Source organism: Melanotaenia boesemani, chromosome 7 (genome assembly GCF_017639745.1).
Source record: "Melanotaenia boesemani isolate fMelBoe1 chromosome 7, fMelBoe1.pri, whole genome shotgun sequence".
NCBI lineage: Eukaryota > Metazoa > Chordata > Actinopteri > Atheriniformes > Melanotaeniidae > Melanotaenia > Melanotaenia boesemani.
Window position 1 is genome coordinate 13505882 of NC_055688.1, and position 12681 is coordinate 13518562.

At 36.7% G+C, this 12681-nt stretch overlaps 1 protein-coding gene across 2 annotated transcripts in view; it reads left to right on the forward strand.

Annotated features, from left to right (window-relative positions):
• The window catches only part of fstl5 (follistatin-like 5), a 198387-nt gene that overhangs the window by 24820 nt on the left and 160886 nt on the right, over nt 1-12681 (forward strand). For both annotated transcript variants that reach the window (XM_041990335.1, XM_041990334.1), the window contains exons 2-3: nt 1615-1756; nt 9014-9044. In XM_041990335.1, coding sequence (XP_041846269.1) covers nt 1615-1756; nt 9014-9044 — 173 coding nt within the window. The remainder of the gene's footprint in view (nt 1-1614; nt 1757-9013; nt 9045-12681) is intronic.

The window sequence follows — 12681 nt, forward strand, 5'->3', positions numbered from 1 at the left end:
GAACCATGATGTGCCTAAAGATTCCCATCCCTAAATGCCTCCCCATCCTTGTGCTGAAATACAGATGCTTGATAGTAAGATAGTTACTACATCATAATTAGGCTGGTTTGACTCAACTGAGTTTAATACCTTAAGTGCTTAATAAACATAATATGTTGACATAGCCTACCGGCTACATGTGTTGGGGTGGGGTGCCATTTGTAAATGAGTAATAATTTGTTAAGTTTTTTGTAAATGATGAGATTTCATTAAAAAAAATAAATAAAAAAAGGAATATTTTTTAAGTAGCATGTCATGAATGTCTTCAAATGTGAATTGGAATATAATGCACACACAGCTCAGCTTTGATGTGCTTCTTTATTTGTGAGTGATTTTTATCAAGATGCATTTCATACACTGTAGAGACTAAATTGTTAGTATTCCAAAGAAATGCTTTGTTTGAAATAAAGGGAATTGGCTTCAAAGCAGAAAATTAGCAGAAAATCTGAGTGTTACAAGCAGCTTAGGAAGGGAGTGGAATTCACATAAGGTTTAAAAAAAAAAGAAAAAAAAAAGAAGTTTCAATGCTCATTGTTTGTCCAGAACATCACAGTGACATGCTGCTCTGCTGGTCCAGCCTCATGACCTCCAGTGAATAGCTTGTGGGCTCATAAGGCTGCCACTGTAGCGTCATTGTTGTCAGACTCTATGTCACTGTGGAGAAACGAGGAAGCAGGGTCCCCGTCCTGCTGTCAGCCATCTCCCTCTTTTGGAGAATGATGAGCAGACCCTTGTGGTTTGAGATGGCTAAGAAAGTATAACTGAGCGTTTGCCTTTGACTATCTACATGTCAAGTCAAGTCAGCTTTATAGACTGCCTCTGACATAGCTTTCTGTAGTCAGCTGAAAAGAATGAGTTTAAAAAATTAAGGGTAAAAATAAGACAGAGCAAATACATTGCAGGTCATAATTCAAAACATTAGCATTGAGAACTAATGTGCATGCAATCGTGTGTTCTACGTGTGTGTCACAGTTTGAAAATATAGATACATATTTATTTTGTATTTGCTGTGTGTTCTTAAATGTAGCTGTTTTGGTGACAAACACTTTCACTGGTCATGTTCTTCCCCCCATAAACTCTTGTTTTTGTTTCATTCCTGTCATGCAAAGGTCAGACTTGTCCTCATAGTAATGAATAATTGAAAATGTGTTATAGCAGAGGTGAAAAATGAATATTCTCACACTCAAATATATTTGGGCTGCATCCTTGTAAGGTTGTTAAAGATCTGCTCAGCATCGTATCTCTTCACTACATCACTGTTACTTGACTTAAGACACTCAGTCTAATTAATCCACAGCCCTCAATTTAATTACTTTAATATATTGGCTCTTTGTCTTTCTTATCTTGATTTTGTTCATGACATCTATTTCTCCATAATTGATTCAAAAGGAGATTTAATCTCCTCATCGAGTGTGGGGCACATATCGATGGCTTTAGTTTTAAGCAGCGACAGTTTTGCTGTTCCCATTGTCTACACTAATTACAGCACACTTGATGAATTGTTTGGCCAACTGGTATTGAACCTTACGACTGTTGCAAAAGAGCACTCACCATTCTTGTTTGGTTTTTTGACAGGAAAAGACCAATGAAGACAGCCAGATGGTGGTCGGTTGCAATTTTACTGTTGGGGCTAGCTGTACATGGCACCAACGGGAAACCCAACAAGGAGGGGTTTGGGTCACCACCCTATCGACCAGTCGTGCGATTCCGACACAAGGTATTGATTGCCTTCTTTTTTAATTTGCTGTCCATAACAAGAGGACTTTGCTTTTGCCAAGTATGAAGCTAATTACAGTGGGGCTTCCTTCTTGCTTTAGATAACTCTCCTGTGGTGCTTATTTTTCTGCCCACTAAAAAATACTTGATGAATGATTGTCTCCCTCTGCCCCAGGAGACATTTCAAAGACAACATTAGATTGATGTGAGGCACAGCTGAACAAAGATGAGCACTGAAGTGAAGATGTTGTGGCGTTCTAGCTTAACATTTTAAGTAAAAGATGTAATTGAATGTTTATTGACTTAGTGATACAGGGCAGGCCCACAGGCAAAAGCTGCTGCTTTTACTCATGTTTTGGTGCATCTTAAAGAATTAAAAATTAGTTGTTTTCATCCTGTAAAATAGCAGGGCTCTCTTTTCGTTTGATTTGATTCTACATCATTACAGTAGGACACATGAATTAGTTAGACTAAGAGCCAGGCTAAGAAATGGGCTGTTTTTCCAGACGTGGAGTTGAGAAAGCCAGACTATTTATCAAGAGACATTTGTTGGATAATATGCCCATTTTGCAATTTTGTTACCAAATAAACATTTGTACATCCAACTTGCGATAAAAATTAGCTGTGACGATAAAAAAATAACAGCCGTTTCAGGTTTGTTTTTGCTTTAAAGCATTCCGACATCGCAGACTAAATATTGCATTTAATATTTCTTTCAGTCGACTTTGTTAAGTCTGCATAAAATTAACAGCAGAGACAGTGCTGCTAAAGGGTGCGTGGGGAGGGAGGAAGTTAAAAGGAGAGGAAGTCGGAGGAAACAGATGGTGGGAACGTCATTGGACTGTATCAGAGTTAAGTGAGGAGCTGGAAGCAATGAAAAGCTGTTGAACTGACACAAAATAGTGAGGTTCTTTCTGACCTTTTAAATAAAGATTTATTCAGAGATGCTTTCTAAACTTGTCGACTGCACATATCAGCTATGCATGAGCTATGTTTTGTTTCATCAAAAACCGTTCTGAAGAATGAGCCTGTAAAGGAAGTAAAGAGATTTAGTGCTCAGGAGTCTTCTAAAGTTTTGTCAGTAGTAAAGGAAAGTTCCATCAGGTTGTGATTATACCAAGACGAAAAGATGTCAGATTACAATTTGAACATATCCCATCACTATTTTGTAAACCATATCTCAATAAACTATGCTTTATATGTTAAACTCAATTTCTGGTAAAAACAAGTTTGATTTAAAGTTTGGATTTGATATCGATTAATTAACAGTTAATTTTGTAACCCCACCTATTTTTCTTGAATATTAAAAACATTCTCATAAATTTTTCTTTTTATAAAACACATTTGCATTTACTTGACAATCAAAACCAGTTATCTGGGAGTAATCAGATTACTGTAATCTGATCTGACACGTCTACATTAATTTCTGAAGTACCATAACAATACAGTGTTTTCTTGCCTTGGCCATACGTTTGCCAGCAAAATGATTCAGTCATTGTACAGGGATTGAATACAATTTCATTGTATGAGAACATGAATTGAATAATTTTGCTGACAGCTGTTTATTTTCCAGAAGCAGGAACACCATCTCATGTTCGGTTTGTCATAATGGATCTGGACTACCATCTCCTCTTGTGTGCCAACATCTTTTTAATATTTAAAAACCCACTGTAAGCAGGAAAACTTAGTTTAAATATTGAGGGAGTCTTTTGAATTGTGAAGTTTCTTTCATCCTTTACTGAAGTGCAACTTCACACTGCACATTAAAATGTTTTGGCAAGCAAAGAAAAAGTTTTTAAATTAAAATGAACTCAACCAATACTTCACTTTTGAAATATTTCATGTACATACCCTCTTTTTACACAATATATATTTACTGAATTCATTTAATTGGTTACGACAGTCTTTCTTTGTTGTCATGATGTGGATCCAGAGTGGTTTACATAATTATATATGTCTACATTTAGCAGGAATCTGATGAGGAGCTGCAAAAATGATGTATTTGCTGTTCTCCTGGAATGAAATTAATGTGCTAGGTGCTGTGATTGCATCGCAGAGGAATGTCATTACAGCATCTGCATACCATTATAATTTGTCTTGTAAGGGACAGAAGTAAACTCTGCTCATCCATCTGCCTGTCAAACAAAGCTGTGGAAATGTAAAGCCCTTTGGTGAAAGAACACCACATCACAACCCTCTTTCCAGATGATGTCCTCTCCCTTTTTGTTCACTGAAGAATTTTCTCTGCTGTTGGTGAGATTGCAGGGAGGTTTAGGTCATTTGTTTGTCAATACAGCTGAATGAGCAACGCTAACGCTTGAGATGGAAGGAACTTGTAAACAAACACATTTTAGCACTTTTCCCAAGAAACAATAAATATTTATGTACAATATTTCTAGTTTTTATAATGTTTTTATCAAAAACTTGTTAGATTTACTCATCAAGAACATAATGGCGCAAACAATATATACACATTTTAAAATAGCAAAATACATTAATTTCCTCTAGCACACATTAAAATGAACAGCTGTGCTTGAAGCTTGCAGTGTTAGTGGTACATTCCTGCCTGTGGTTTGAAGGATTGTGTGTGACAGGCGTAACAGGATCGGACACATCCTCATAAGCTTCCCCAGAAAGACTTCAATCACCAAGAGTCACTCGGCCATAAACAGCCGGTCACGTGTTCAGCCTGTAATTCCCATGACATTGTTTCAGAAAGTAGCAGTGGCATCATCCACATGGGGTCAAGTGTAGGACAAAGATTCTGTCTAATTAAAGTTAGTTTTAATGGGTGTATCACTGAAAGTCATTTTTGCTTTTCTCAAACGGAAAGACCTTAAATTATATGCAGGACAACAACCTAAGAATACCATGTTATCAGGAGGTTAACTGAGAGCAATAAAGAGGTTTTTTTGTGTAATTTGTGAATTTGTGCAGAAGCTGTTTTCCTTGCTTGACATGGGAGACAAATACAATTTGTGAGAGTTCGTTGCTTTGACATCAAGCTGTTATGTCAGGACAAACAAAATGGAGACAAGGACAACTGGGTACAAAGCCCCATCCATCCAGCTCTGACTTGGCCACATGGCAAATCTAGATTAACAGGGGATAAGCTGAGAGGCAGAGAGAGAGTGGGGGTGGTGGGCAAATTAGATTGAGATAAAGAGACCGGGAATAGGAGAAACGGCAAGAATGAAAATGGAGAGATGGGTTGATTTTACAATGTGCAATTTGTAGCTTTAATACGACTACTGTCGGTTTGACTTCCACCTTCTTACCCCCTTAACTGGGCAATTTTAGCCCTAACCCTTGTCAGTAATGTTGATAAGCAATCTACTTTTCAGTTGCAGTTAGATTGAAGTTAAGGTACTGTAACCAGCTTCTGCTGCCAAATGAGCTCAAAAACCAGATGCTGCCCTGAGTCAGTCTCCTGTAATGAGATGCTGATGTCCATGCTGGAGCTAAACTGTATCACTCAAAGTCTGTGCTACAGGCTTATTTGCTCCTCTTTGACTTACTCCCTTTAAGATGTTACTTCTTATTTATGCAAGTTGTTGAAGTTAATTAGGGAGGCTTATAATGTTTTTTTTTTTTATTTCATCTTTATTTTTATGCTTTCTTGTACCCATACCCATCAGATAAATTCAGTGTTGCTTATATACAGATTTATTTATTTATTTTTTTTTTTTTTTTTGTGTGACAGAAGTGTGTTGAAGTTTGCATTTGTAGGATAGAAGTGTAATATAAGGTGTATTTAGAAGTTAATGGTTTGGGGAAGTGAGGTTTTAGAGATCTGAAGCAGGAGACATGAAGGATAAGAAGGAGGGTTGTGCTGGTGGAGAAGGGCAGCTGAAAAGACGGACAGAGAAAGATGTGGGCAGTCAGCTAGCTGTGACAGGGGCAGATGAAGCACTAGTTGTACAGCTGGGTGCTTTGCCATCCCCCAGAGTCTCAGGGCAGAAGAAACAGACATGCCAGTGGCTCTGGGGAAATCTCTCTTGCCAAACAAATGGACTGTGAACACTGTCTGCTATATGCAAATATGCCTTGTTTGATATCATTCTTACCTGTAGTGCACTTCTAAATGTCACCTCCTCTAGAGTGGTGGAGGTGGGGGCATACAGTGAATACCAGGGAGCCAAAGGTGTTTTCTATGATTTGTCCCCATTGGGTTTCTGGACAGCAATGATTTGTTAGGCAGATGATGTAGCAGAAAGCAGATGAGCAGAGAAAGCTTTTAGCAGCTTATGTTGTTTACTTTCATTATATTGAATTCATTCTTTGAAAGGGAGTAGTCAATACCACAAATACAGATATTATGTGATATCTGCTTATTTCATGGGTTCAAAAGTAACTGGACACTTAACATTACTGTAAATAAAATGTTTATTTTTTGTACTTTGTTGAAAATCCTTTGCAGTCAATGACTGCCTGGAATCTGGATCCCATGGAGGTCACCAAGCACTGGGCTTCCTCCTTTGTGATCTGTTGCCCGACCTTTACTGCAGCTGTCTTCAGCTATTGCCTGTTTGTGGGTCTTTATGACTTAGGTTTGTCTTAAGCAAGTGAATTTCATGGTCAACCATGTTGAGATCTGATGACAGACTCAGCCAGTGCAGAATATTCCACTTCTTTGCCTTAAAAAAACTTCTGGGTTGCTTTCGGTTTGGGTCATTGTTAATTTGTAATGTGATGTATGTGACATGCAGCAAAGCAGGAAGTAGTAGTGTAACACCGCCTATTTTTCTCGAATAGATGGTTAAGGACATTCTCAGATAAACATTTTTTAAAAAAAAAACAAATCAATTTACATGACAATCAAAATCAGTTTTCTGGGAGTAATCAGATTATTGTAATAATCTGTTCTGATGCATCTTCATGCACAGTGTTTTCCCAGATTCACAGCCAGATGCTGTGATAGGGAAAAAATAAATAAATAAATAAATAAACATACTTTTTAAATGTTCTGATTAAACCGTTTCATTCAGCGGAGTCACTCTAAATATTCTTAAAGTCCAGATCTCAGATAACGATATGATGTTAATAAAATAGAGTGTGTTCTTTACTTCCCCATCATGCAGGCGATTTTTGTTCTTTGCAATCTGCATATCAGCAAAATTGAAATCTTTGGAAATGTGACACACTGCAATGACTGGAAGAAGATGCTCCCATCTTTACCTGCCTGAGAGAATGTTGAAAACTCTCATATATTTGTCTTATTTTCTGCTGGGCAACGTCCAATGAAAACCTGTGAGTGCACACATGTATGCGTATGTATGCTCACTTCCGTGGACAAAGAGAGCAGGCACAGCTATGACATGCCATCATGTAAATCAGATAAATAGCATCAGACTGTTCACTTTTTGATACAAGAACAACATATAAGCCTGTTCTAAAGGAAAATGACTTAAAATGACCATACTGGATTTATTTCAAAGCGTGTATGCGCGTGGTGACATCGCTTGACATCACTTCCTATATATATATATATATATATATATATATATATATATATATATATATATATATATATATATATATATATATATTTGCTAAGATCTTACCGAGCCTCTGTAAGTCATGTAAGAGTAGGGTCACATTACAGGGTATTTCACACCCATTTAGAACTCCTTTCACTGCTTGTTGTGGGTTCACAACAACATCATTCAATGCAAATGACACACTTGGAATCAACTCCAGACCTTTCACCTGATCAATTAATAATGGGTTAATGATGGAATAACCCATGAAGCCCATGAAATAGCTTTAGAGTTAACTGTCCAATTACTTTTGGTCCCTTAAAAAAGGTGCAGCTACATTTTAAAGAGGTGTAATTGCTAAACTTTCCCTCCAATTTAGATGTGAACACTTTAAAATTAAAATTGAGTCTGCACTTTAATTAGATAACGATCTTAAATATGTTTTAGTAAACACCCAAAATAAATAAACTTGTGTCAGCATCCAAAGATATGGACCTGACTGTACTCAGATTACCCATGATTATTTTAATATAGTAGATCATCAAAAAATTACTCAGATGCACGTCCCTGCCTTTAAGGATTTCATTAGCAGGAGCAGATCTAATTATATCTACTCTTTGCTGTTTTAATTAATATGAGAATTCCAAACATACAGTTTATACTTGCCAAAAGCAAAAAACTAATGTTAAACCAGTGTTATCTAATGGATAATACCTTAAATTAGTAAAAAAAAAAAATACTTTCAATGTACTACTACCACTATTAATTAACCTAAAATCTTTTGAAACTATGTCATTAATAGTTATGGATTGTTGTTAATTATTGACTTGTTGCGTAATTCAACCTTTTCAAAAACACCTCCTTGTTTGAACTAATAGAAAGGCAGCCCAGCTTTACTGTACAAGAACTAGAACGATGAGAATTGCACTGTACAGAAATCAAATATTTATGCCTCTATCTTTTGGATTCATGGTTTGTGGAGAGCAACTACTTTGACAAGTAGTCCTGATAGAAGCATTTTCTACAATAATGATCCCCTAGCACACTCTAAATGAGCTGAATTTAATGTGTGGTGACTCATAGCTGTAGTTGTTGTATCTTCTATGTCGTCTTACCATGTTTTATAAGATTACTAACTGCATTTTCTTTTGTCACATTTTGATTAGAAAATAGAGGGGAAAGTGTTAATGCAACAGTGAAATAAAATAACTTGAATAGGTATCAATCATGCTTTAAAACTGTTGCGTAATATGGGTGAATAAGCCATTAATCTTACATGCGATTATTTTAATAACTAGGAACAGTTAAAACACAAATTAGATCTTAAGTGTATGTTTAGAAAACTGCAATAAATAGCTAAAATATCCTTGCACAAAATAAGATGTTAGGTGAAGTGATTATGGCACCCATATCTGGAATAATAGCAGCATGTAAGCGAAGCAAATGACCATGCAACATCAATAAAACATCCCTGTCCTTAGTGATGTAGTGTTGCCATGTTGTCTTTCAAATACTGTTTTAGGTCTCTGTAGTCAGCTTGAAATCCTTGGATTTTTGTGTCTTACCTACATTGACATGAATTTCATTGAACCCTGAGCTATTTACAAAAATAATTGGTTATTCTTTTCAAAGGCCATTAGAAGTCGGTTTGTATGATACAAAGATCAAGAACTTCACAGTTTCAGCAGAGTGGGAGCAACTTTCTCTCATGGTGATCTCATGGTTTATTATAATTTTAATATCTTCTGCTCTTTCTCTTTGTGTTTTTCTTCTGCCAGGATGGGATGCCTGACAGCTTGAAGGCAAAGGGTGAGTTTCCATTCCTCATTCCTCATTCCTCATTCCTTCTTCTTCTTTCATTGCTGGTAACATGGAATGCACAGCCATCTTTCTACATTTAGCTATATGTAGGGCTGTTGTCTAATGGAGGGCCTAACATGGGCTACTGTAAGTACATCTACTTTTGACCACCAATGGTTTAAGGGATTTTTATGTTAGATTATTATTAAAAGCATTCTTTCCCTAAAAACAAAAGATTTTTCAGTCAAGAAATGGGTGTAAACATACTGAGGTATTTCCATTTTTCACTTTTTTTACACCTTATATACCTCACAAGTTCTTGCATACAAGAGCTCTGTTTTTCTTTGTTTTTTTTTTTTTATAACATATGAATCATGACTTGAACTAAACTGCTGATGGACCTTGCAACAGACTGTTACTTCAAAATATAGTTTTACATAGTTACATACATAGTTTTTTTCATGAACATTTGAAGCATGCACTGAAAATTCAACTTCTCTTTTATTAGCAAGAAAGTTTGATTTGGGGTCTTTCAAATAAAAAAAGTGACAATGCAGAGATGTCAAGTGTGACCTCTGCAAAGAGGATGTGATTCACTACTTTGTTTGGCAACTGCCAGTCTTGCACTTTCAGTGGCTAAATGTAAATTCCCCATCTGCGAACACCAACCTCTTGTATGTCTTTAAAAATAACTGCAAGTTGGTTTAATTTAGAGTGCATAAAGCTATTAGTTGCAGCTGTAGTTGGCACCATTATTTCCAATCAGCTTCATCTACCAGTGTGGTACTGGACATTGTGGATAAATGAATGTGCCATGGTCTTCTTGCTGGTTGACAGATGCATCTCATTTGTCAACTTGTCACCTTTCTAATGTCTTCTCTTGTCTCCTCTGAACAAGAGTCATTGCCAGGCAAAAGGTGGTCCTGCTGCCCAACATGTCTGCCACTAAGTGTCTGAAAGGACCGCTAAATGGACATCTCTCCATTTTTCTTCACCAGGGAAGGTCGTAGCAGTAATTGTAGAGGGTGCATTACCATAAAGGGCGGCCCCAGCTGTCTTCTGTGATTCACTTTAATGCACCATGTTCTGTGAGCTGAGGGGGGAAATCTCACTTTGGCTAGTTTTCAGCAAACTCATTTCCAGCTTGGATAACAAGTAGGCAAGAGAACTGTGCAGAAATGATAAATAATCCAAATTTCAACATCCACACTGGTAAACGTTTATTATTTGCATTGGTCAATTTAGCTTTGAAACTCCTACAAAAAGATTTAAGTCCTGGTAGAGAGTAATTAGGTGTTTGTTCTGTGTGTGTTAGACTGGGGACCTGTCCAGGGAGCAGCGCTCAGTATTTCTAATAATGTGAACTCCATCTTGTTGCTAGATGAGTTCTTTCTTCAGTCAGAATCAGTATTTAGTAGGCAGTAGAAAATATAAGGAAAAAAAGGATATAATCATTTAAAAAAATCCATATTAACTGAATGAATACACTTCTGCACAAAATCAAAATAAATGCAACAGAGATAAACAACAAATGAGTTAAAAAGCTGAAAGTGAAATGGAATTTTACATTATTTGAATAAAGCTGTGTGAAAAACCTGATTGAACTTTTAAGTTAATCTTATTGTCCCAGTCAGACATTTTTGTTTTTTCTTTTTATTTTTATGGTTTAAAATGAATTTTGTGTTGATCTTGGTCATATGCATTACACTGTTTTAGCTAATCTAACATTGGAGCAAACAACCTGCCACTCAACACAATTAAATGTGACAGCAGCCAATGTGTTTGGCCACCACATCAAAATATACTCCCATTTCTGGCTGCAAAACATTGTTTGAGCTGCCAGCAGGAGAGAAGACTGAATGCATGTAGGGGGAGAATGAGTAAACCTGTTTGGAGACATGAAAGTAACCATGAGACTGACCCACAGAACTTTAGTTACATCCTATCTGCTGGGGTAATTGTTTTAGTAATTTTTTACTATCTAAAATAGAAGAATCTTCTTTTGCTGGAGAGCTGTGTGCAGTCCCTCTTTGTTTTTAGTGATCAGCTCACACACTGCTACATCAGCCCTGCCCCCACATGTGCACCAAATCAATATGCACAGAAGCAAGGCCCAGCGCTGCCTGAGTACTTTTGTTGCAATGATGAAGCCTTGTTATATTAAACGTTTTTGTTTGTTTGCTTTTTATTGTTAAGATAACCTGGTCATGACTTTAACTCATTGTCCAGAGTAATGCTGAAAGTATTGCAGTATTGAGTACATTTAACAGTGTTTGAAAACTTGTGCCTCTCTTGCCTCAGCTCATGATCATTGATAACCATGGCTTTGAGTGTTTTTCTATGGTGAGGAAGGTGGAAATATAGTCATAAGCTATATAATTGTGATGACACTTATTGTTTTGGCAGATTGTGGCACAGTCACAATTGCAATTATGCTTTTTTCCCCCTTCAAATCCACAGTATTAGATGATTTAACTTTTGGTAAATGCAGCAGTAAATTTTATTGTACTTTTAGTCTGGTTTTAGCTGATTGATTTGTTTTGTCTCCATACATTGTTTTACTGACTGGATTTTTGAATTTTTATTTTCCTTTTGACTGAAATCCTAATGTACCCTCTAGGATTGAATAATTTTGCAACTTTTATACCAGCTTCTAGTGTTTTATCACACAAATTTGTGAGATTTCTGACCTTTTCCCTACAAAGTGTTTGCAGGTGGAAATCTAAACAAAAATAAATTAAGCTTGCCATAAAATGACAAACTAAATCTGGAATAAAATATGCTGATAATACAGCTGAAGCATGTTACCTGTGTACCCCCTGATCTTAATGCTGCTACCTCAAGGAACACAATCAGCCCAACTAAGTAGTCAAGAATGATTAAAATGCTGTTGTCTTCCCACTCAGAGAGGGGAGAAAATCACCAAAACTTTGGCAACTCTTATAGCAAGGAATTATATCGTTGCTGAGGACTCCAGGTTTTGTCCATTGTTGAAAACGTTGTAACTACAGTATCGGCTTTTGTAGGGCTGGGCGATTAATCTGTCTACCTATCTCTCTTTCTATCTGTCTTTCTTCAATTGTGTTAAATAATCGAGATCTCAGTTTCAGTCAGAATAATCGTGATCATCATTTTCCCATAATCCAGCAGCCCTAAGCTTTTGCCACAAACATCACCTCACAGAAACTCTGTATCAGCACAAGAAAAGCCTACCACAGAAAGCTGTTAATCAAATCCCATACCTGAATAATACGTGTTGACCTGTGTATTCTCAGTAAGTAACCCTGATGTGGTTCAGACACAGAGATTATCCCACAGACAGACTGTACTACCAGTCTTAAATAACACTTCGACATTCTTGACTGTTCTCATTAGTATGTTACAGCCTTTGAGTTTGGATCTCAGCACGAGGGTATAAACCTTGTTTTCTTGCCTGGCACAAATATTTATGTCCCCCTAATCTATGTCATCATCCTTTCTCTCAGATACCAACATAATGTATTCATTTGTATGCATGGCAACTGCCTTAACCCTACCAGATCCAAGCCCATTCCAGGAGTACATTTGAATAATTCAAAAGCTGCAAACACCAAGCTCTAAATTGTATATTAATTCTAAAATTACACACCACCCCCTGGGACTGAGT